The sequence below is a fragment of the Oncorhynchus keta genome, chromosome 7 (assembly GCF_023373465.1).
Source record: "Oncorhynchus keta strain PuntledgeMale-10-30-2019 chromosome 7, Oket_V2, whole genome shotgun sequence".
NCBI classification, from domain to species: Eukaryota; Metazoa; Chordata; class Actinopteri; order Salmoniformes; family Salmonidae; genus Oncorhynchus; species Oncorhynchus keta.
In genome coordinates this window covers 30,775,915-30,800,983 of record NC_068427.1, presented here as the reverse complement: position 1 = coordinate 30,800,983, position 25,069 = coordinate 30,775,915, and the positions used below count along the sequence as shown (strand labels likewise).

Genomic DNA, 25,069 nt, shown 5'->3' with positions numbered 1-25,069 from the left:
TGTTCTGGACTCCTGGTGGCATGTCTGGTGGGGTAAGTGTGTGTGTCAGTACTTTGTATAAGTTGACTATGCAAACAATTTGGAATTTCCAACACAACACATTAATGTTTCTTATAAAAACAAGAAGTGACGCAGTCAAGTCTTTCGTCAACTCTCAGCCAAATTAGCCCTCTGATTACAATGAACAGCAAGACATGCCACTCTGTTCTGGGCCAGCTGCAGCTTAACTAGCTCTTTCTTTGCAGCACTTGACCATATGACTGGACAATAATCAAGATAAGATAAAGCGAGAGCTTGCAGGACTTGCTTTGTGGAGTGTGGTGTCAAAAAAAGTGTGTGTTTGTGGGTTGGGCGGGGGGTTACCTGTTAGAGTGCTGATGTGTTCACTAGAGTCGTCTTTGCTTAGCCCCTCCTCCTCTGTGATGTGGGACATGGGGACATTGAGACTCAAGCTGTCCTCATCTGAAGGCTGAAACATCCACACAGCTCAGTTACCAGAAACACTAGCAAACATTTCTGTTCCAGAAACAAAATCAAAGCATCTCTACAACTGCTACAATGCAACCGTACGTATTTCATTCAGAATAAGCCAAATGTTTCAGCTACAAAAAAAGATTTCAGACATCAAAGTGCAACATACTGCTGAACAGACACTCATAATTGCGTTCTCTTCAACAACACACCCCAAACGCATCGTTCTAGAGAACTGTCGTGTCATACCTGACAATATCCATCTTATTCATTACTTTGATCACCACAAAACACAGTGATGTCATGGTGAACATGCGTATATGAAAAAAACAAAAAAACAAACAAATGATAGAAAGATATCCGGCTGTGGCTGTGTGCTCAACTGAGTCCAGAACGGCTTTGAAGATCTGGTGACTATTCAACATCACCAGGCTGATGTTCTTTCTTGTATAACTTTACATTAATGTCAATTTCTAAACATTCAACTTATTATGCAAAACAAAAAAAACTATTGTTTTTTGTTTGAGAATGCATACTGTAGAATACACAATGCATATGTTACACACATACAGTATATGCATGCATATACACAAACACCCCCTTCATCCTACCTCGGTGGCAGACAGTCTTTTGTCCCCGTTGTCGCTGCCAACTCCTGAGTCTGTGTCCTGTTTCTTATTCTGGTCAATGTCCTCCGTGCTGAGAAGAGAGGGGTGAGGGGTGAGAGAGAAGGATTATGGGACGGTCAGGGTTAGGAGGTAAAAAGGCACGCGGAGGAGAGAGGAAAGAGGAGAAAATGACAGATAGCAGCGTCTAATCGCTCCGATCACACAGACACAGCAGGACTGTCACTCTCTCTTTTTCTCTCGCTCTCTCTCACACACACTCAGATGCTCTCATAAACTCTCTCTCACACACACACACGGAAGCTACCTTCAAGGGAAGTGATCTACTAACGGAGTCTCCAGACAAATGAACGGTGATGTGGTCTGAGATACACTTCTCACACACACAAATGCACACACACACACAAATGCACACACACACACACACACACACACACACACACACACACACACACACACACACACACACACACACACACACACACACACACACACACACACACACACACACACACACACACACACACACACACTCCCACTCCCACTCCCACTCCCACACGTCTCGTTGTTTCTAGGCCACCTACATTTGCATCCCTAGGGAGCATGTTCACTGATCACTGTGAAGCATATGGCATATCTGTCCTTATCTTCATTCATATCTATCCCATTCTGGCCTCACACCTTCTCACTCATTATCCTCATTCAATACACCAGTCATAAGAGAGTCCATATGAATGTAGTTCTACTGGAACACTGGACAAGTCATTTGGGTTCCTGTACTGTGGGTCTCTCTATGGCTGTATTATAAATAGTTCCACTGCTCTTTTCCTCTATTGCCATGAGTGTGTGTATGTGAGAGGGGTGTGTATGTGAGAGGGTTGTGAATGTGAGTCTCTAAGCTCTCCCGGACAAAAGGAACCATTTTCCTGCCCACGCGTTGCAGTGGGGTGGGTTATAGGGGTGGGGGCAGGCATTAAAAGGGAACATTCAAGGGCCCAGGTTTCCAGTCTAGAGGCACGGTTTCGACTGCTCCTACAGTCTTGCTTCGGTACTGCAATTTAACTGATGCCCAGCCCAGAAAGACAACTTCCATTGATGGCCACAAAGAGAAGTGAGATGAAAATTCCTAACAAGACCTTTGTAATAATCACCTTTGTACACAAAACATCAATTGAATTATTCAAATAATTGTCATGAGGCAAAAAACATTTCCATCACTCACAGCCGAAGATATTAACATTTTATATTCATCCAACGTTTGCCATGCATTTGGATGATGTGATGTCGTCGTCGCTGCTCAAGCTGCTCCCTGTGCACACTGAATGCTAGTGCGCATGTGATGTTGGTCTGTGTAAACCGGATGCAACTCAGATATAGACGTCCATAAATCAGCGTATGTGAACATGAGAAGATTACCTTGAAAACAACGGTCAGGCATCTTGAAGGCAGTTCTGTATACCTCAGTAGGCACATTACAGAACATAAGATCCTCTCTCCCTGCAAAACACTCTCATACACACAGAGAGGGAGGCTCAGCCACGGAACTAAAATGGAAAACAGACCTGGGTTCAAATACATTTGTATTTTAGTATCTGGTATTTAAAATACTTTTTTCTGTGTATTGGAGTATTTTCAAATACACAGCCCAAAACAAGTACCTTTATTTGAGTATTTGAATGGTAATTATTATTATTTATTTGTTTGTTAATTTTTTTTAATTATTTGTTCTTTTTTAGGGGGCAGATCAGCTTCCATCAATGTAATTGTCTGTATCATTTCCAATCCCCCATATTTTTTTTTGTAAATATATACCATATATATATATATATATATAAAATACACAGTGCATTCGGAAAGTATTCAGACCACCTCCCTTTTTCCACATTTTGTTACATTACAGCTTTATTCTAAAATTGATTAAATAACTTTTCCTCAATGCCCAGTTGCATCGTGTTTTCATTGATCATCCTTGAAATGTTTCTACAAATCGATTGAAGTCCATCTGTGGTAAATTCAACTCATTGGGCATGATTTGGAAAGGCACACACCTGTCTATATAAGGTCCCACAGTTCACAGTGCATGTCAGAGCAAAAACCAAGCCATGAGGTCAAAGGAATTGTCCATAGTGCTCCGAGACAGGATTGTGTTGAGGCACAGACCTGGCAAAGGGTACCAAAAAATGTCTGCACCATTGAAGGTCCCCAAGAACACAGTGGCCTCCATAATTCTTAAATAGAAGACGTTTGGAACCACCAAGACTCTTCCAAGAGCTGGCCACCCGGCCAAACTGACCAATCGGGGGAGAAGCACCTTGGTCAGGGAGGTGACCAAGAACCTGATGGTCACTCTGAATGAGCTCCAGAGTTCCTCTGTGGAGATGGGAAAACCTTCCAGAAGGACAACCATCTCCGCAGCACTCCACCAATCAGGCTTTATGATAGTGTGTAAAAAGGCACTCCTCAGGCACTCCTCAGTAAAAAGGCACATGACAGCCCACTTGGAGTTTGCCAAAGGGCACCTAATGACTCTCAGACCATGAAAAACAAGATTCTCTGGTCTGATGAAACCAAGATTGAAACCAAGAACTCTTTGGCCTGAATGCCAAGTGTCAGGTTTCTGGAGGAAACCTGGCACCATCCCCACAGCATGGGGATCCCCACAGCATGACGCTGCCACTACCATGCTTCACTGTGGGGATGTTTTTCAGTGGCAGGGACTGGGAGACTAGTCAGGATCGAGGGAAAGATTAACGGAGCAAAGTACAGAGAGATCCTTGATGAAAACCTGCTCCAGAGTGCTCAGGACCTCAGACGGGGGTGAAGGGTCAACTTCCAACAGGACAATGACCCTAAGCACACAGCCAAGACAATGCAGGAGAAGCTTTAGGACAAGTCTCTGAATGTCCTTGAGTGGCCCAGCCAGAGCCCGGACTTTAACCCAATCAAACATCTCTTGAGATACCTGAAAATAGCTGTTCAGCGATGCTCCCCATCCAACCGAACAAAGCTTGAGAGGATCTGCAGAGAAGAATGGGAGAAACTCCCCAAATACAGGTGTGCCAAGCTTGTAGCGTCATACCCAAGAAGACTCGAGGCTGTTATCGCTGCCAAAGGTGCTTCAACAAAATTCTGAGTAAAGGGTCTGAATACTTATGTAAATGTGAAATTTCAGTTTATAAAATATATTAAACTTGCGGGGTCTCCCGAATAGCGCAGCTGTCTGAGACGTCACTACACAACCGAGTTCGATCCCGGGCTGTATCACAACCGGCCGTGATTTGGAGACCCATAGGGCGGCGCACAATTGGCCCAGCATCGACCAGGTTAGGGGAGGGTTTGGCTGGGTGGGGCTTTACTTGGCTCATCACGCTCTAGCCACTCCTTGTGATAGGCCGGGCGCCTGCAGGCTGACTGCGGTCGTCAGGTGAACACAGTGTTTCCTCTGACACATTGGTGCGGCTGGCTTCCGGGTTAATTGGACGGGTGTTAAGAAGAGCCGTTTGGCGGATCATTCCATTCGAATCTTCCATTCCTCTCTAAAAAATTTTAGAAAAGGCTGTTGCGCAGCAACTTACTGCCTTCCTGAAGACAAACAATGTATACGAAATGCTTCAGTCTGGTTTTAGACCCCATCATAGCACTGAGACGGCACTTGTGAAGGTGGTAAATTACATTTTAATGGCATCGGACCGAGGCTCTGCATCTGTCCTCGTGCTCCTAGACCTTAGTGCTGCTTTTGATACCATCGATCACCACATTCTTTTGGAGAGATTGGAAACCCAAATTGGTCTACACGGACAAGTTCTGGCCTGGTTTAGATCTTATCTGTTGGAAAGATATCAGTTTGTCTCTGTGAATGGTTTGTCCTCTGACAAATCAACTGTAAATTTCGGTGTTCCTCAAGGTTCCGTTTTAGGACCACTATTGTTTTCACGATATATTTTACCTCTTGGGGATGTTATTCGAAAACATAATGTTAACTTTTATTATTATTATTATTATTATTATTATTAACTTTCACTGCTATGCGGATGACACACAGCTGTACATTTCAATGAAACATGGTGAAGCCCCAAAATTGCCCTTGCTAGAAGCCTGTGTTTCAGACATAAGGAAGTGGATGGCTGCAAACTTTCTACTTTTAAACTCGGACAAAACAGAGATGCTTGTTCTAGGTCCCAAGAAACAAAGAGATCTTCTGTTGAATCTGACAATTCATCTTAATGGTTGTACAGTCGTATCAAATAAAACTGTGAAGGTCCTCGGCGTTACTCTGGACCCTGATCTCTCTTTTGAAGAACATATCAAGACCATTTCAAGGACAGCTTTTTTCCATCTACGTAACATTGCAAAAATCAGAAACTTTCTGTCCAAAAATTATGCAGAAAAATGAATCCATGCTTTTGTCACTTCTAGGTTAGACTACTGCAATGCTCTACTTTCCGGCTACCCGGATAAAGCACTAAATAAACTTCAGTTGGTGCTAAATACGGCTGCTAGAATCCTGAATAGAACCAAAAAATTTGATCATATTACTCCAGTGCTAGCCTCTCTACACTGGCTTCCTGTCAAAGCGAGGGCTGATTTCAAGGTTTTACTGCTAACCCACAAAGCATTACATGGGCTTGCTCCTACCTATCTCTCTGATTTGGTCCTGCCGTACATACCTACACGAAGGCTACGGTCACAAGACGCAGGCCTCCTAATTGTCCCTAGAATTTCTAAGCAAACAGCTGGAGGCAGGGCTTTCTCCTATAGAGCTACATTTTTATGGAACGGTCTGCCTACCCATGTCAGAGATGCAAACTCGGTCTCAACCTTTAAGTCTTTACTGAAGACTCATCTCTTCAGTGGGTCATATGATTGAGTGTAGTCTGGCCCAGGAGTGGGAAGGTGAACGGAAAGGCTCTGGAGCAACGAACCGCCCTTGCTGTCTCTGCCTGGCCGGTTCCCCTCTTTCCACTGGGATTCTCTGCCTCTAACCCTATTACGGGGGCTGAGTCACTGGCTTACTGGGGCTCTCTCATGCCGTCCCTGGAAGGGGTGCGTCACATGAGTGGGTTGATTCACTGATGTGGTCATCCTGTCTGGGTTGGCGCCCCCCCTTGGGTTGTGCCATGGCGGAGGTCTTTGTGGGCTATACTCAGCCTTGTCTCAGGATGGTAAGTTGGTGGTTGAAGATATCCCTCTGGTGGTGTGGGGGCTGTGCTTTGGCAAAGTGGGTGGGATTATATCCTTCCTGTTTGGCCCTGTCCGGGGGTGTCCTCGGATGGGGCCACAGTGTCTCCTGACCGCTCCTGTCTCAGCCTCCAGTATTTATGCTGCAGTAGTTTATGTGTCGGGGGGCTAGGGTCAGTTTGTTATATCTGGAGTACTTCTCCTGTCCTATTCGGTGTCCTGTGTGAATCTAAGTGTGCGTTCTCTAATTCTCTCCTTCTCTCTTTCTTTCTCTCTCTCGGAGGACCTGAGCCCTAGGACCATGCCCCAGGACTACCTGACATGATGACTCCTTGCTGTCCCCAGTCCACCTGGCTGTGCTGCTGCTCCAGTTTCAAGTGTTCTGCCTTATTATTATTCGACCATGCTGGTCATTTATGAACATTTTAACATCTTGGCCATGTTCTGTTATAATCTCCACCCGGCACAGCCAGAAGAGGACTGGCCACCCCACATAGCCTGGTTCCTCTCTAGGTTTCTTCCTAGGTTTTGGCCATTCTAGGGAGTTTTTCCTAGCCACTGTGCTTCTACACCTGCATTGCTTGCTGTTTGGGGTTTTGGGCTGGGTTTCTGTACAGCACTTTGAGATATCAGCTGATGTACGAAGGGCTATATAAATACATTTGATTTGATTTTGATTTGATGTTTCGATGGACGCATGACTCGACCTTCTCCTCCCGAGCCCGTTGGGGAGATGAGACAAGATCGCAAAAACCATCAAACGCTATGATGAAACTGGCTCTCATGAGGACCATCACAGGAAAGAAAGACCCAGAGTTACCTCTGCTGCAGAGGATAAGTTCATTAGATTTAACCGTACCTCAGATTGCAGCCCAAATAAATGCTTCACAGAGTTCAAGTAACAGACACATCTCAACATTAGCTGTTCAGAGGAGACTGCATGAATCAGGACTTCATTTATTTAGAATTCAGGGCACACTTAACCAGCATGGCAACCACAGCATTCTGCAGCAATACGCCATCCCATCTCATTTTTGCTTAGTGGTACTATCATTTGTTTTTCAACAGGACAATGACCCAACACACTTCCAGGCTGTGTAAGGGCTATTTTTTACCAAGAAGGAGAGTGATGGAGTGCTGCATCAGATGACCTGGCCTCCCCAATCACCCGAACTCAATCCAATTGAGATAGTTTAGGATGAGTTGGACTGCAGAGTAAAGTAAATGCAGCCAACAAGTGCTCAGCAGATGTGGGAACTCTTTGAAGACCGTTCCAGGTGAAGCTGGTTGAGAGAATGCCAATAGTGTGCAAAGCTGTCATCAAGGCAAAGGGTGGCTACTATGAAGAATCTCAAATATACAATATATTTTGATTTGTTTAACACTTTTTTGGTTACTACATGATTCCATGTGTGTTATTTCATAGTTTTGATGTCTTCACTATTATTCTACAATGTAGAAAATAGTAAAAAATAAAGAGAAACCCTAGAATGAGTAGCTGTGTCCAAACCTTTGACTTGTGCTGTAAATTCTTTATATATATATTTCCTTTATTATTTTCCCCTTACCCTACCATCCATCCCCTAATTGGAGTAAACTAATGCACAACAACTCTTAGTCATCTAATCTTCTACTTCCAGCTTATACATACTATATACATTTTACTGACACAGTATAGTTTACAATTGTTATCTTTTCAAACCCTCCCATTTATCTCTGAAGACCATCGAGTTTTGATTTCTATTTGCCATATATTTTTCAACTGTGCTGTGATGTTTCACAAAAGTTCTGAACATTCTGAACCCAATCTCATAGATTATACATATTGTACATTAAAGATAAACATTTTTGCTAAGAGTATTATTATATTATTAATCGATTGATTATGACTTTTTAAAATCACACAGCGGTGCTTTTTGCAGAGTTAGCTCCGGGTAAATGTTGCAATTCTTCTGCCATTCCTGAACCTGCGACCAAAAACAACCTACATATGAACAGTACCAAAACAAATGATCTAATGATTCTGTTTCTTTCTTCAGCAAAATCTGCAGAACTGCGATTGTTGTATCCCCCATAAATATAACATTATATTGGTTGCAAGACTTTTGTATAATAATTTAAATTGAAAAACTGTTTTATTTGGTGTATTAGTTCATGGTTAGTTGAATGGTTATTTGTAAAAACCAAATAGTCTGACAAATGGTATTTGACAGAATTTTCAAATACTTATTTCAAATACTATTTTTAAACACCTGGGTTAAATGCATGGGAGTGTATATGCGTCAGTGTATTTGAGTATTTCAATAGACTTTCGAAGTGCATTTCCAAATACATTAAAATGTTCAACTACCTGTCTTTTCAAATAAAATATATCTGAATACTTACTTCAAATGTATATGAAAGTAATTGAGACACTTGAAATAGTATTTGAACCCAGGTCTGATGAAGAATCTGGCACAATACACAGTGGTAAAACAGTAGTCCTGGAGAGCCAAAGTGTGTGCAGGCTTTTGAACCAGCCTAGCACTAACAGTTGCCTCCGTTAGGGATGGCATAGCAACTCACCTGCCGGTGGCGGGTCGTGATAGGCTGAGGCGCTCCATGACAGGCAGGTAGAGAGAATCAGGCATCTTGTCACTTCGACATGCCTCGATGCTCAGGTACTTAAATATGTGAACTTTGCCTTTCATGCAGATCTAGAAAACAGATCATCAATGGGTGAATTTAGAGCAAGTAGATGACAGATACAAAAGTAAGAAGGTACACAAATAGCAAAACCAGAACACACAGAGACATGCCCTATGATGAATGCTACACTGCTCAAAACAATAAAGGGAACACTTAAACAACACAATGTAACTCCAAGTCAATCAAACTTCTGTGAAATCAAACTGTCCACTTAGGAAGCAACACTGATTGACAATAAATTTCACATGCTGTTGGGGAAATGGAATAGACAACAGTTGGAAATTATAGGCAATTAGCAAGACACCCCAATAAAGGAGTGGTTCTGCAGGTGGGGACCACAGACCACTTCTCAGTTCCTATGCTTCCTGGCTGATGTTTTGGTCACTTTTAAATGCTGGCGGTGCTTTCACTCTAGTGGTAGCATGAGACGGAGTCTACAACCCACACAAGTGGCTCAGGTAGTGCAGCTCATCCAGGATGGCACATCAATACGAGCTGTGACAAGATGGTTTGCTGTGTCTGTCAGCGTAGTGTCCAGAGCATGGAGGCGCTACCAGGAGACAGGCCAGTAGGAGGGCAACAACCCAGCAGCAGGACTGCTACCTCCGCCTTTGTGCAAGGAGGAGCAGGAGGAGCACTGCCAGAGCCCTGCAAAATGACCTCCAGCAGGCCACAAATGTGCATGTGTCTGCTCAAACGGTCAGAAACAGACTCCATGAGGGTGGTATGAGGGCCCGACGTCCACAGGTGGGGGTTGTGCTTACAGCCCAACACCGTGCAGGACGTTTGGCATTTGCCAGAGAACACCAAGATTGGCAAATTCGCCACTGGCGCCCTGTGCTCTTCACAGATGAAAGCAGGTTCACACTGAGCACATGTGACAGACGTGACAGTCTGGAGACGCCGTGGAGAACGTTCTGCTGCCTGCAAGCAACATCCTTCAGCATGACCGGTTTGGCGGTGGGTCGGTCATGGTGTGGGGTGGCATTTCTTTGGGGGGGTCGCACAGCCCTCCATGTGCTCGCAGAGGTAGCCTGACTGCCATTAGGTACCGAAATTAGATCTTCAGACCCCTTGTGAGACCATATGCTGGTGCGGTTGGCCCTGGGTTCATCCTAATGCAAGACAATGCTAGACCTCATGTGGCTGGAGTGTGTCAGCAGTTCCTGCAAGAGGAAGACATTGATGCAATGGACTGGCCCGCCCGTTCCCCAGACCTGAATCCAATTGAGCAGATCTGGGACATCATGTCTCGCTCCATACACCAACGCCACGTTGCACCACAGACTGTCCAGGAGTTGGGGGATGCTTTAGTCCAGGTCTGGGAGGAGATCCCCCAGGAGACCATCCGCCACCTCATCAGGAGCATGCCCGGGCGTTGTAGGGAGGTCATACAGGCACGTGGAGGCCACACACACTACTGAGCCTCATTTGGACTTGTTTTAAGGACATTACATCAAAGTTGGATCAGCCTGTAGTGTGCTTTTCCACTTTAATTTTGAGTGTGACTCCAAATCCAGACCTCCATGGGTTGATACATTTGATTTCCATTGGTAATTTTTGTGTGATTTTGGTGTCAGCACATTCAAATATGTAAAGAAAAAAGTATTTAATAAGAATATTTCATTCATTCAGATCTAGGATGTGTTATTTTACTGTTCCCTTTATTTTTTTGAGCAGTGTATATTCCATTGCTCCGTATGTCATGCCAAGCTGTGGAGACAGTCGTAGCCCCAGACCGACCTGTGCAGGGGGGCTCTGTAAGGGGTTGTTCTCCAGCTGTAGGTTCTGGAGCTGGGCCATCTTCCTGTAGCTCACTGGGATGGTAGACACCTTGTTACAGGAAAAGTCCAATTTCACCAGGGGAAGCTCCGCCAAGTCTGAGGGATGAACACACAGGCCATAGAGTTAGAGGAGTAATTGTTGTGTGTGTGTGTGTGCATGTGTGTGTGTTTGTGCACTGGGATCATCAGACAGAACTTTTCTCCACTAGAAACCCAGAGCCCAGCAGAGGCAGCCCTGATACTTCAAGACTCCCTCACTGCCAAAGTTCAGCTAACGTGGATCTTGCCAAAAGTTAAAAATAAACTGGAGGAACGTATCCTAGGCGCTACGCTCAGCACAAACCACTATGACCCAGTCAATATGAGAGAAGAGACATTGTTAGGAAACAGAAGAAAACCACAAACTTACATTGGAAAATACTGATAAAATAAATAACAGCTATTAGGCTGGGTGTAACTGGTGTAGCTTTGTCGTATCACATGCATTTTATGGTAAAAATGGGATAAAGTATTCCTGAAATCAGATAGAGAAAATAGACAGTGAGAGGTCAATGACAGAGAGTGAGAAAGAGTAACAGAGAAATAGTAACAAAGACAGAGCGAGAGAGTCTCAGCAATTCTGTGCCAGCAACACATTCCCCAAGAGGTCGTAGCAAAACAATTATGACTTTATCTCTCTGACAACCTTTTATAATTAAAATCCCTCTGAGACGACAGAGATAATCTTAGCTGGGAGGCGATGAAGGAGAGCCCCAAATATTATTTTTAAAACCAACCAGCAGAGTACACTACTTCTCTTAATTAGCTGAAATGAGAAAGTCTCTCAAGGTCACCGCTTAGAATAACTTCTATGAGTGATTTTTTTTACCATCATTCAGTATAAAAAGGGGGAAATCTCAACAATATTTTCAGCATCCATATCACCTACTGTATAGGTAACAAAAAAAACAAAAAAAGAAACATTTTTTGGCAGGTCAACTACAATAATTTTGTGCCTTGGTGGCCCAGGAAGGGGGTCTCTCCAAAATACATTTAAGGAGTGATGCCCCAAAAGTTCAACAAACAATCAAAAACTCTATTTCCCAACATCCCCCATCCTCCCCAGGGCTCCAATCCCCTGTCTCCACTCCTGTCCTCCACCCATGGGAGTTGAGCCGCCTGGCCAGATCCAGGCTCATCAAGTCAAACCCAGAGAGGATAGATGGAGCATCTGCAGCATGATCAGAAATCACCGACTGTAAATCTACTACAGAGACGCAACCGGGGAAAATATGTAGGAAGAATGTTCAGAATAATACTGGTCCCCCATTCAAATAATGAGAGGTTGCCAGGTTCTGACAGACGACGGGCGACATCTCTGGAACTTAGAGAGCTCTGCTGTCACATATACGTATTTTATTCTGTAGCAGTGTTTCCCAACTCCAGTCCTCCAGTACCCCAACAGCACATCTTTTTGTTGTAGCCCCGGTCAGACACACCTGATTCAACTTGTCAACCTATCATCAAGCCCTCAATGAGCACACATTTTCTGAGGGCTACAACAAAAGTGTGTGCTGTTGGAGGTACTTGAGGACTGGAGTTGGGAAACACTGCTCTGCTAGATATCTCAACTCACAAAGACTAGTACTGCTCAATACCCCTGGGCCATGAGACATACCAGGAGACTGGATCATAGACATCTTAGACACAGATACAGTTATTGTAGATCTGTCTGGCTCTTATTTGGCTGGGCTTGCAATACAGCATGGAGTAGATTGATATTTCCTAGATGCACATGTGGACGTTTTCCTGTTCACAAGAGGTTAAACTCACCTTCAGGTAGGACACAGAGCAGGTTCCTGCGGACGTTGAGTTCTCGGAGGGCCTTGAGTCGGCCGATGTGACGGGGCAGAGCAGTGATCTCATTACAGCTCACATCCTGTAGGGGGCACAACGCACAGCGTTAACTCAAACACATATCACTTTCTGGTGCATGTGCAGGATTTTGTTCTAGTCCTACACAAACACACCAGCTTTAAACTAATCAAGGTAATGATGAGCAGCAGATTAGTAGAATCAGGTGTGTTAGAGAAGGTCTGGTCTGTAAACCCAGTAGCTCTTTAGGAGGATGGTTGGTCACCCCTGGTGTACAGGAACTAAGGTAAGAGGTTTATATGGCTCATGACACATCCCTATTACAGCCACATTGCTTCCTATTCCACTGGTCTAGCCTGTCTCCTCACATGGAGTCAAACAAAGTCTCCCCTCCTCCCCTGTTTCCTGTTTACAGGCAGCGCTAGCTCCATTAGGGCTGGTTCCATTCATTTCACCCCTCAGTGAAGAACAGTACAGTTACGTAAGGCTAAGCTTGGCCAGGAACTCACACAGGAAACTAAGAGCTGAGTCTGAAACTGGCATTTTTAGAGAGAGAGAGAGAGAGAGAGAGAGAGAGAGAGAGAGAGAGAGAGAGAGAGAGAGAGAGAGAGAGAGAGAGAGAGAGAGAGAGAGAGAGAGAGAGAGAGAGAGAGAGAGAGAGAGAGAGAGAGAGAGAGAGAGAGAGAGAGAGAGAGAGAGAGAGAGAGAGAGAGAGAGAGAGAGAGAGAGAGAGAGAGAGAGAGAGAGAGAGAGAGAGAGAGAGAGAGAGAGAGAGAGAGAGAGAGAGAGAGAGTCTTACCAGCTCCATGAGGCTCCTGAGCTGACCGATGGCCTCAGGTATACACACCAGCTTGTTGTTGCTGGCATTGAGGACTCGTAGGGGCAACCCACACAGGCAGGCTGGCAGAGCACACAGCTGGTTCCGACTGTGAACACACACAGCTATATATTATTACACACAGCCTGGGGCAGCATGACGACTGACACTGAGAGATGCAGATCAGAGAGATGAACGGGATGTCCAGAGTGTCTACCATCTAGAGCTGACAAAGATCTATTCGGATGGAAACTTCAATAAAAGGTGTTAGATGAGATGTGTGTTGGACCTTATTCATGGATATATCCAATGGGAGGAAGACTTGTTAAGCAGCTTTTGTTTACATAGGAAAATATAAAATATTAAAATGTCTAAACCAATTCAACGTAAGAGAGAGAAGGCAAAGAGCACTAACTGCATTGTAACAATGTGTTGCATAATGGTATTCATATTTACATTACACGAGTCAGTGAGTCAGTGTTTATGACTGTTTGTGTGTAGTGTAAGAAACAGAATGCCCCATGGGGACAAACTACTCATTAGCTTTCCCATAAACACTTCGTCTCCGAGCACTGTACTGTACTTATGCAAAACATAAACACGCACAACCTGAATCTCAATCTAGTTCAGTCCAGCATGACAAAACAGCCCCCAAACCCTACAAAAACCCTTAATAAAAAGAGGATTGTGGTGTTCCCTCCCTGGCTTACACTAGCAGTTAGCCAAAATGCTTTAAAACAATCCAAGTCCTTTCGTAAACAGAGTAGAACACCTCCAAGCAGTTTAAACCTCTCATAAAACAGGCTTCTGGTGTACTGTCTCCGGCTTAAAGCTGCAGTTAGCCAGCACACGGCAGGGGGTCAGTGGCTGGGAGAGAGACCATTGACAGAGCAGAGTATGAGCAGAGTGATTTACAGATGACCCCAGAGAAAATAAGTTCTCCACTCCACATCAAAGGCTACAAATGACCCTGGAAATGACCCATCGGTACACACACAAACATGCGCTTTGTTCTTCTATCCTCGTGGAGACCGAAAATGGATTTACATGCAGAATCCTACTTTCCCTAAACCCTAACCCTAAACCTAATTGTAACCCTAACCCTATCCCCTAAGCTTAAAATAGCCCTTGTCCTCATGGGGACATGGGAAATGCCCCACGAGGGAGAATTTTCCTTGTTTTACTTGTGGGGATTTTAGGTCCTCTGACTCAGCACTGGCAGGAATATTCAGGAAATTAAATCAAATTGAGTTTATCCAGCTGTTCCCACACACACAGTGGGTTCCTGTGTGTGTGTTTGCTGTGGGTTCCTGTGTGAATGTTTGCGTGTGTGCCTGCATGCTTTCAAGTTTGCATGCATGTGTAGTGTTGCATCATATCTAGCTGTATCACTGTGCAGTCCAGGGGCTTGCCAAAGGCTCCACAGAGCCAGAGATGTCAAACACGGTCTCCATCTCTGATCCAAGAGATTACAGACGGAATGAGAATGTATAGACAACACTGGCTGAATCCAATAATGTTAGCTAAGTGTGATGGGTCTGCACTCAAAAAGATAAAGCTTACTTCATAGTGTACACAGACGTTTCAACTTTGCAGCCTTCTTCAATGTGTAGGTAAAAATAGTTTTCATTCAAAACAGCATTAGCTAGCGTTAGCTAACTATGTTAGCGGAATGCAACCCCCTGTGGAGTAGTAACATAACAACACACAGGCCAAGAGAGAGGAGCTAGGAGCTGTCAGCTAGGACCACACAAGAACCACATCACATCATTAGGCAAAAACACAATCATAAGGAGCACACACTACACTCCCACTACACTGTACTGCAGCTAGCACAACAGCACAAGCTAACGCAATAGAGCAACAAGCTAGCATTACAATAGTTCGCAGTAAAAGCTGACTGACTAAATAAAAGCTGTCAGAATGAAAGAACATCACACTAAAACGCAGCAATAGAAATCAGTAAACTCCATGACACAACATGATAACAACAGCTGGCAGCTCCAAACAGCCTTCATCTCATTTCCTAGACAACTTCAAAAAAAGGTAGCTGTTTTTTCACACGTGCCAAAGCTCTATCTACACTAGTGGTCTAGATACTGTAGTTACTGTACCACCAACTGAACTTTGCTCTTACATTTACATTTACATTTAAGTCATTTAGCAGACGCTCTTATCCAGAGCGACTTACAAATTGGTGCATTCACCTTATGACATCCAGTAGAACAGTCACTTTACAATAGTGCATCTAAATCTTAAAGGGGGGTGAGAAGGATTACTTATCCTATCCTAACTCTTCCCGGGGGATATCCCTGAAGTAGACCTATGGTCTCTTGAGTCTTCTCAAGTATCTCGTGTGGATAGGGCAAGCACCCCTAGTGGTCCAAGTACCCCTGGTTGTCCATGTACTCCTAGTTGTCGTAGTACCCCTGGTTGTCTTAGTACCCCTGGTTGTCCTAGTACCCCTGGTTGCCCTAGTACCCCTGGTTGTCCATGTACTCCTAGTTGTCGTAGTACCCCTAGTGGTCCAAGTACCTCTGGGTGTCCAAGTATCCCTAGTGGTCCTAGTACCCCTGGTTGTCCTAGTACCCCTGGTTGCCCTAGTACCCCTGGTTGCCCTAGTAGTCCTAGTACCCCTGGTGGTCCTAGTACCCCTAGTGACCCTAGTATCCCTGGTTGTCCTAGTACCCCTGGTTGTCCTAGTATCCCTGGTTGTCCTAGTACCCCTAGTGGTCCTAGTACCCCTGGTGGTCCTAGTACCCCTGGTTGTCCTAGTACCCCTGGTTGTCCGAGCACCCCTGGTTGTCCTAGCACCCCTGGTTGTCCTAGTACCCCTGGTTGTCCGAGCACCCCTGGTTGTCCTAGCACCCCTGGTTGTCCTAGTACCCCTGGTTGTGAACCACTGATCTAGACAACAAAGAGCTTTCATTCTCTTTCCATCGTGATACAGGCCAGGAACAGAACAGCAGTCATTTTTATGTGTTCCTGGTGCAGACATGGAGAGCATTCTCTATTTCCTGTTTTGACTGCGATATGAAAAGCTACACATTTAAATCTGACTATCTGTCGGTGTCTCCATGGCATCCAATAACATTCCTGTCTAGTGGTGTAAAACACATCCCATGGTGCTGTCACTGGGGCACTCACATCATATTATACTCAGACACACACGCATGCACTACATCAGCTAACGCCAACTGAGGCTCAGTGGTGAGAAGATAAACTAGACTTCCTCTCCCTTCAGGTGTAGCATTTAGATAACTAATTAAATTAATCACTTATTAAATGACTAATTAACTTAACCTGAGCAATATGACCGCAACACAACATGCATATATTCATGCATGCGCGTCTGTCTGTCTGTCTGTCTGTCTGTCTGTCTGTCTGTCTGTCTGTCTGTCTGTCTGTCTGTCTGTCTGTCTGTCTGTCTTAGAGATATGACTAACGCACTTGCCCCAGTTACACGGTGGTGTGAGCATGAATGAAGAGATTAGAGACATGAAGTACAGAGACTACTGAGCTTGTCTCAGGTTGATGATGCATACAGCCGGCAGTAAAAAAAACAGGTTAGCACTGATATGATGACTCCTCCTCTCTCCCTTTATGTCTCTCTCTCCCTCTCCCTACATATCTGTCTCTCTCTCTCTCCCTCTGCCCTTCTTTCTCTCTCGCTCACTCTCTCATTTTCTATCTCTCTCTCTGTCGATAGCTAGATAAAGAAGGAGTGGACACTGGAGAAAGATAGAATGAAACAGTTAGAGTGACCTGGGTATGAGATCATAGCGTATTACACAAACACAGACAGACAGGATGTGTTGTTGCCTTATGGTCCTGCCATGAGAATGGAAGTGGTGACATCAGCCCGTTGAGAGGTGTCGTGATGCGGAAGGCTAACAAGCATGTCGGCCCTGGGGAACAGTTGGCACCAAACACCTGGGTCTTAACAAGCCCTGGGCCAAACTGACACCTGCTAACTGTTAACCCTCTGCTGCCTATCAAATATCAAATGACATCTCATGTATTTAACCCATTACTGAACCAATAATGGCACCTCATAGGGATATCTGTGCAAACACAACTTTAAGGATCAACCACTGATATTCAGCAACTCTTGGAAAAAGATTGGAGGTGTTTCTAATAACATTGAAAACAAATGTGTTTCTCACTCAACACAGTCACCTGTTAACAGTAGGTCCAAGTCTTACCTGAGGTTTAAGGAGGTGAGTGACTGTAGGTTGATGATGGTGTCAGGAATAGTTTTGATACAGTTGTGATAGAGGTTCAGCGATTCCAAGGCGACCAGGTGACACACCTCCGAGGGGACCTCTGCCAAACGATTCCTTGACAGGTCTGACGAGAGAGGGAGAGAGAGAAAGAAATAGGAAGAAGAGACAGATATCACCTGCAGATGTATACTAGTGCCACTAGGTGTCTCTCTCCCAAGCTCAGTACCTCCATACAACCCAGTTTACCAACAGGGAGAGAATAGCCTTGGAGGGGGACTGTGCTAAACTGTACAGGGCTACAGGTTAGCACAAGACTTCCTGTATTCTTGGCTACGGTCTCACAACAGCGAATAACAGTGATATCAGTTAGCTACTATGTTCACTGTTCAGATTAGCTCCGCTCCACTGCTGCCCATTGTTCCACGGTGATTTAGTGAATTCAACTGTGATGTCCTAAAACGCTCACGTCTATAAGGAAGCCTGTATGACGTCACAGACACCACAATGGAAGGAAGTTCAGTTAAAAACAGCAACACTCAGAATCAAAATGCTACTCATAGTTGATCTTCCGTTCAAGCAAAACAGATTCAGTGTGACTCAAAGGCCTGCTAGCACTAGTAGCGCTGAATGGAAATAATGAGGACTGAGGCCTGAAAATAACATCACAATGTGTGTGAGTGTGCGTGTGTGCTTATATGTGTGTAATATCTGTGTATCACAGGAGGCTGCTGAGGGGAGGATGACTCATAATAATGTCTGGAACGGAGCGAATGGAAAGGCATCAAACACCTGGAAACGGAGTTTGATGTATTTGATACCATTCCACTGATTCTGATCCAGTCATTAACACAAGCCCATTCTCCCCAATTAAGGTGCCACCAACCTCCTGTGGTTTGTATTTATAAAGACAAATCACCTACAGTGAATCTAGCATCACATTACGACCACCTCATACTACACTACACATCTAATGAGAGACAGCTCCTGTTACTCTACAACAACATTAACATATTGGATGTTACCTGAGGGTGGCTTGGTATGGGCATGACAGACAGATTAAGGCTCAAACTGAGACACATATTGGGGTGTGGGGACGGGTGTGTCTGTGTGTTTTTTTGCAGGGCAGGCATTATGGGCGATACAATGGTCATGTGATGCAACACTGATGATAACATGGCCTAGGGCAAATCCCCCCAGGGTCAATCCCGACCTCAGCTACCCCAGACTGAAGTGTTTCCAGAAAGCAGACTTTTACAGCTCTCTCTCACTCTCATATTTCCACTGAACTGCATCTCCCTGTGAAACAGAGAACAACCCCACCACCATCCCTCCTCATTTCCTACCTTCCACACTCTCCTCCCTCTTTCTTGCTATCCATCGCTTTCACAAGCTCTGTCTCCCTCATTTTCCCTCTCTCCATCTCTCCCTGCAGAGTTAGCCATCAACCCTCACACACTCAGTCAGCACATAGTTTAAATACATAGGCACACATAGTGGCCTAGTTAGTTTTAGACCTACAGTATATACTTACTTACAGATAGACACACTCAAACACAAATGTGTTTTGAAAGTGTGTGTATATATGCCATTTAGCAGACGCTTTTATCCAAAGCGACTTACAGTCATGTGTGCATACATTCTACGTATGGGTGGTCCCGGGAATCGAACCCACTACCCTGGCGTTACAAGCGCCATGCTCTACCAACTGTGCTAATGTCTGAAACACACAGAAGCCAATCAGTCAATACACAGCATGCTGAAAACTTCCCCAGAACCAGTACAGGAAATGAAGTGAAGGGAACAATAATCCCCATGGGATGGATTCACCCTTAACACCATAGCTATACAATCAGATGGGCAGACACGTATAGATGTAGCCTACACAAAGCCATGCAGACAGCTATCCTGGTTAGGCTCGGAGTGGCCTATTACTACGTGACTCTATAAAAGGTATAATACAAGGTGTGTGATGGAGAGGAAGCAGTGTGTGTGTGTAGGCAGTAAACAGTGTCATTATGAGTTATCAGAGACCAGACCTCTTTCACTAACATCTCCCTACAGAGAGCACTCAGAAACATGTTGCTTTACATTATTTCCACTCCTCCTTTATGTGAGATATCTGTAATGTCTTTATTCTTTTGGAACTTCTGTGAGTGTAATGTTTACTGATCATTTTTGTTTATTTCACTTTTGTATAATATCCCAAGAAATGTGTGAGTGGTTGAAAAACTAGTTTTAATGATTCCAATCTGTGTATATATATATATATATATATATTTTTTTTTTTCCAATCGATAACGATAATTATCACGATATTAATCAAATAATGTTTAAAAAGATGCATATCTGCTTCAGACTCAAGAATGCCTGAACAAACCAAAAGCTTTAATGTTTCTTGTTTAATGTCAGAAGTAGAACTCACAGATAACATTTTAACTCCACTTTTGTTTAAGCTGTAAACCCTTACAAGTCATGAGCAAGAAATAAATAAATAAATAGAGCAAGTCAATATGCATTAGAACTGTTAGCTAATGGCACATCACAGTTTATGTTGGGGTAGTTGAGCCTAATGGCACATCACAGTTTATGTTGGGGTAGTTGAGCCTAATGGCACATCACAGTTTATGTTGGAGTAGTTGAGCCTAATGGCACATCACCGTTTATGTTGGCGTAGTTGAGCCTAATGGCACATCACAGTTTATGTTGGGGTAGTTGAGCCTAATGGCACATCACAGTTTATGTTGGGGTAGTTGAGCCTAATGGCACATCACCGTTTATGTTGGGGTAGTTGAGCCTAATGGCACATCACAGTTTATGTTGGGGTAGTTGAGCCTAATGGCACATCACAGTTTATGTTGGGGTAGTTGAGCCTAATGGCACATCACAGTTTATGTTGGGGTAGTTGAGCCTAATGGCACATCACAGTTTATGTTGGGGTAGTTGAGCCTAATGGCACATCACAGTTTATGTTGGGGTAGTTGAGCCTAATGGCACATCACAGTTTATGTTGGGGTAGTTGAGCCTAATGGCACATCACAGTTTATGTTGGGGTAGTTGAGCCTAATGGCACATCACAGTTTATGTTGGGGTAGTTGAGCCTAATGGCACATCACAGTTTATGTTGGGGTAGTTGAGCCTAATGGCACATCACAGTTTATGTTGGGGAAGTTGAGCCTAATGGCACATCACAGTTTATGTTGGGGTAGTTGAGCCTAATGGCACATCACAGTTTATGTTGGGGTAGTTGAGCCTAATGGCACATCACAGTTTATGTTGGGGTAGTTGAGCCTAATGGCACATCACAGTTTATGTTGGGGTAGTTGTTGTCTTACAAGTTACAAGCAAGAAAGACAAGTCTGTCTACGGTCTCAGGCTTTAAAACTGCCCTATGGTAGGTCACTATGTTGGGGTGGGCGGGAATGCACAGGTAGCGCTTTGCCATGTGACTGACTTTGGGAAAGTTCTTTGGGTGGATCTTCCACCAGTCCAGTGGATTGGTTTCACTGTCAGCATCAGGAGGCTGAAGGGATTTTTGAAAAATCTGCCCAGTGACTTTCTCTTTTTAACTGTCAGTTGTGGTGAAGCAGCAGCAACGTCTCCCTGTGCTGGGCTTGGGTTTTCATGTCCCTCATTGACCATTTCTGAGACAGCTCTTGCTTTTATGTGGCCCACCTTCTCCTCTTTGATGTAATGTGTTTTAAACCGAGGGTCGACCATTGAGGCCATGTCCAGGAGGTCATCTTGGGCTAGATCATCATATTTCTCATTCAGATAGTCTATGACTATCGTTTTGATGGTTTGGGTGAGCTCTGTTTCACCATCATCAGGTTTCATGACCTCTTTATTGAACAGGTGTAGTACTGGCTTTAGGTAAGACACACTGACATAAGACTCACCCGACAGAGCATCTGTGAATTCTAGGAGTGGGGTCAATGCCTGGTTGATGGACTCAAGAACATCTATATCTATATCTGTATAAGTGACCAGTGCCAGGTCTTCTTGTCACTGGACAAGAGCTGTGAAATGTCTTTCTCTTACTCCAGGACTCTTTGCACCATCTTTTTACGTGATCCCCACCTGGTAGGCGACTCTGTCACCAACTTGTTCTGGGGTAGGTTGTGTTCTTTTTGAGCAACTGCCAGGTCTCTCTTCTTTTTCCACCAATAGGAAAAGGCACCTACCACTTTCTTACATACTCCAAATGCTCAATCCACCCATTTGTCTCTACCCACTCTCTCTAAGAGAAATCAAGAGATATTAATACATTTAAAAAATCACAATAATGCCTTTAGTTATGTACAAATATAATATCTAACTTAATCAGTTGATGGGAGGAAAAAAATCACATTTAGTTCACTCTAACCAATCACTTCAATATACACAATTGACTAGGTTACTTACCAATGGCCAAGTGCAGACACTGTCCAAAACATTGTAGTCGGGTCCATTTGTTGATTTGAGCAGCCTTCACCACGTTCACACCACTATCCTTTGTTATACAGACCTGTCTGCTTTGACTGAGTCCCCAGGAGGCGAGAGCGTCAATGAGCCCCTCTGCTATAGCTTCAGTTGAACCCTTTTCATCAATCATTTCTTTGTTGGAAGCTGCTCCTTCTCTATGGCTATCACTACCACTGTTTTCATCTACATCACTACCACTGTTTTCATCTACATCACTACTACTGTTTTCACCTACATCACTACCACTGTTTTCACCTACATCACTACCACTGTTTTCACCTACATCACTACCACTGTTTTCATCTACATCACTACCACTGTTTTCACCTACATCACTGCCACTGTTTTCACCAACATCACTACCACTGTTTTCATCTACATCACTACCACTGTTTTCACCTACATCACTACCACTGTTTTCACCTACATCACTACCACTGTTTTCACCTACATCACTACCACTGTTTTCACCTACATCACTGCCACTGTTTTCACCTACATCACTACCACTGTTTTCACCTACATCACTGCCACTGTTTTCACCTACATCACTACCACTGTTTTCACCTACATCACTACCACTGTTTTCACCTACATCACTGCCACTGTTTTCACCTACATCACTACCACTGTTTTCACCTACATCACTGCCACTGTTTTCACCTACATCACTACCACTGTTTTCACCTACATCACTACCACTGTTTTCACCTACATCACTACCACTGTTTTCACCTACATCACTGCCACTGTTTTCACCTACATCACTACCACTGTTTTCACCTACATCACTACCACTGTTTTCATCTACATCACTACCACTGTTTTCACCTACATCACTACCACTGTTTTCACCTACATCACTACCACTGTTTTCACCTACATCACTACCACTGTTTTCACCTACATCACTACCACTGTTTTCATCTACATCACTACCACTGTTTTCACCTACATCACTACCACTGTTTTCACCTACATCACTGCTACTGTTTTCACCTACATCACTGCCACTGGTTTCACCTACATCACTACCACTGTTTTCACCTACATCACTACCACTGTTTTCACCTACATCACTACCACTGTTTTCACCTACATCACTACCACTGTTTTCACCTACATCACTACCACTGTTTTCACCTACATCACTGCTACTGTTTTCACCTACATCACTGCCACTGGTTTCACCTACATCACTGCTACTGTTTTCACCTACATCACTGCCACTGGTTTCACCTACATCACTACCACTGTTTTCACCTACATCACTACCACTGTTTTCACCTACATCACTGCCACTGGTTTCACCTACATCACTACCACTGTTTTCACCTACATCACTACCACTGTTTTCACCTACATCACTACCACTGTTTTCACCTACATCACTACCACTGTTTTCACCTACATCACTACCACTGTTTTCATCTACATCACTATCACTGTTTTCACCTACATCACTACCACTGTTTTCACCTACATCACTACCACTGTTTTCACCTACATCACTACCACTGTTTTCACCTACATCACTGCTACTGTTTTCACCTACATCACTGCCACTGGTTTCACCTACATCACTACCACTGTTTTCACCTACATCACTGCCACTGTTTTCACCTACATCACTACCACTGTTTTCACCTACATCACTACCACTGTTTTCATCTACATCACTACCACTGGTTTCACCTACATCACTACCACTGTTTTCACCTACATCACTGCCACTGTTTTCACCTACACCACTACCACTGTTTTCACCTACATCACTACCACTGTTTTCACCTACATCACTGCCACTGTTTTCACCTACATCACTACCACTGTTTTCACCTACATCACTACCACTGTTTTCACCTACATCACTGCCACTGTTTTCACCTACATCACTACCACTGTTTTAGCCTACATCACTACCACTGTTTTCACCTACATCACTCATTGTTCGTGGTTAATATTGGCGACTCCATCACTCGAGGTGCTAAGTGGTTTTTAGTGGGCGTATACCTCTCCACGTGCATATTGTCACTTCTCCGCACGTTCCTGCTGGGTCACAGAGGTGATATGGACTGCTGTACCTAATTATTCTATATCGACATTATCGAAAATGAATCTAAAAGGTTTTTATATCGTTATTGAGGGAAGTAATTACCTCGATAATCATTGATATTGATTTATCGCCCAGCCCTACCCAACCCCCACTATTACACCCGCCCAAACCCCATCCTGTGACCTAAGAGGTATATATCAGATGCTCAACATGCTCTACTCACATCTACTGTGATGGTCCGGGCCTAAACCATGCAAAAACAACACTAGACATTATGGAACAGAAAGCTTTTACTATCTCATCCTGGAATATACAAGGCCTGAGGTCATCTGCCTTTGGCCTAAAGAGCAGGAACCCAGACTTTATCAAATAAATTGGAAATTCAGACATTGTCATCCTACAAGAAAAATGGTATAAAGGAGACAGGCCTACTGGTTGCCCTCTAGGTTACAGAGAGCTGCTAGTCTCATCCACCACCCTACCAGGTGTGAAACAGGGAAGAGACTCAGGACGTATGCTAATTTGGCATAGAGCAGACCTAACACACACTATTAAATTAGTCAAAAGAGGAACATTTTACAGAAATTAATAAGGAAATGATCTCAACAGAGAAAAATGTCCTTGTGTGCTAAATATATCCAATAGAATCTAAATGATGACAGCTTCTAAATCCTAGAGGGGGAGATCAACAATTTTCAGGCTCAGGGACATGTACTAACTAGTCTGTGGTGACCTAAATGCCAGAACTGGACAAGAACCCAACACCCTCAGCGGGACAAACACCTACCTGGAGGTGACAGCATTCCTTCCCCCATATACCCCCCTAGACACAACTACGACCACATAACCAACAAAAACGTGTCACAACTCCTGCAGCTCTGTCGGACTCTGGGTATGTACATAGTCAA

At 44.1% G+C, this 25,069-nt stretch overlaps 1 protein-coding gene and 1 long non-coding RNA gene across 2 annotated transcripts in view; both read right to left on the bottom strand.

The window, feature by feature from the left end:
* The window catches only part of LOC118386290 (leucine-rich repeat and calponin homology domain-containing protein 1-like), a 97,927-nt gene that overhangs the window by 32,493 nt on the left and 40,365 nt on the right, over positions 1-25,069 (bottom strand). The window contains exons 2-8 of the mRNA XM_052521796.1: positions 17,624-17,768; positions 13,401-13,527; positions 12,560-12,665; positions 10,707-10,843; positions 8,841-8,971; positions 1,083-1,170; positions 364-469 (exon numbers count right to left, since the gene is read on the bottom strand). Coding sequence (XP_052377756.1) covers positions 364-469; positions 1,083-1,170; positions 8,841-8,971; positions 10,707-10,843; positions 12,560-12,665; positions 13,401-13,527; positions 17,624-17,768 — 840 coding nt within the window. The remainder of the gene's footprint in view (positions 1-363; positions 470-1,082; positions 1,171-8,840; positions 8,972-10,706; positions 10,844-12,559; positions 12,666-13,400; positions 13,528-17,623; positions 17,769-25,069) is intronic.
* LOC127931122 (uncharacterized) lies at positions 17,777-24,259 on the bottom strand. Its single transcript, XR_008139827.1, has 3 exons — positions 23,897-24,259; positions 23,657-23,776; positions 17,777-23,464 (listed from the first exon to the last, which is right to left on the bottom strand). It is a non-coding gene; the product is annotated as an uncharacterized LOC127931122 (long non-coding RNA).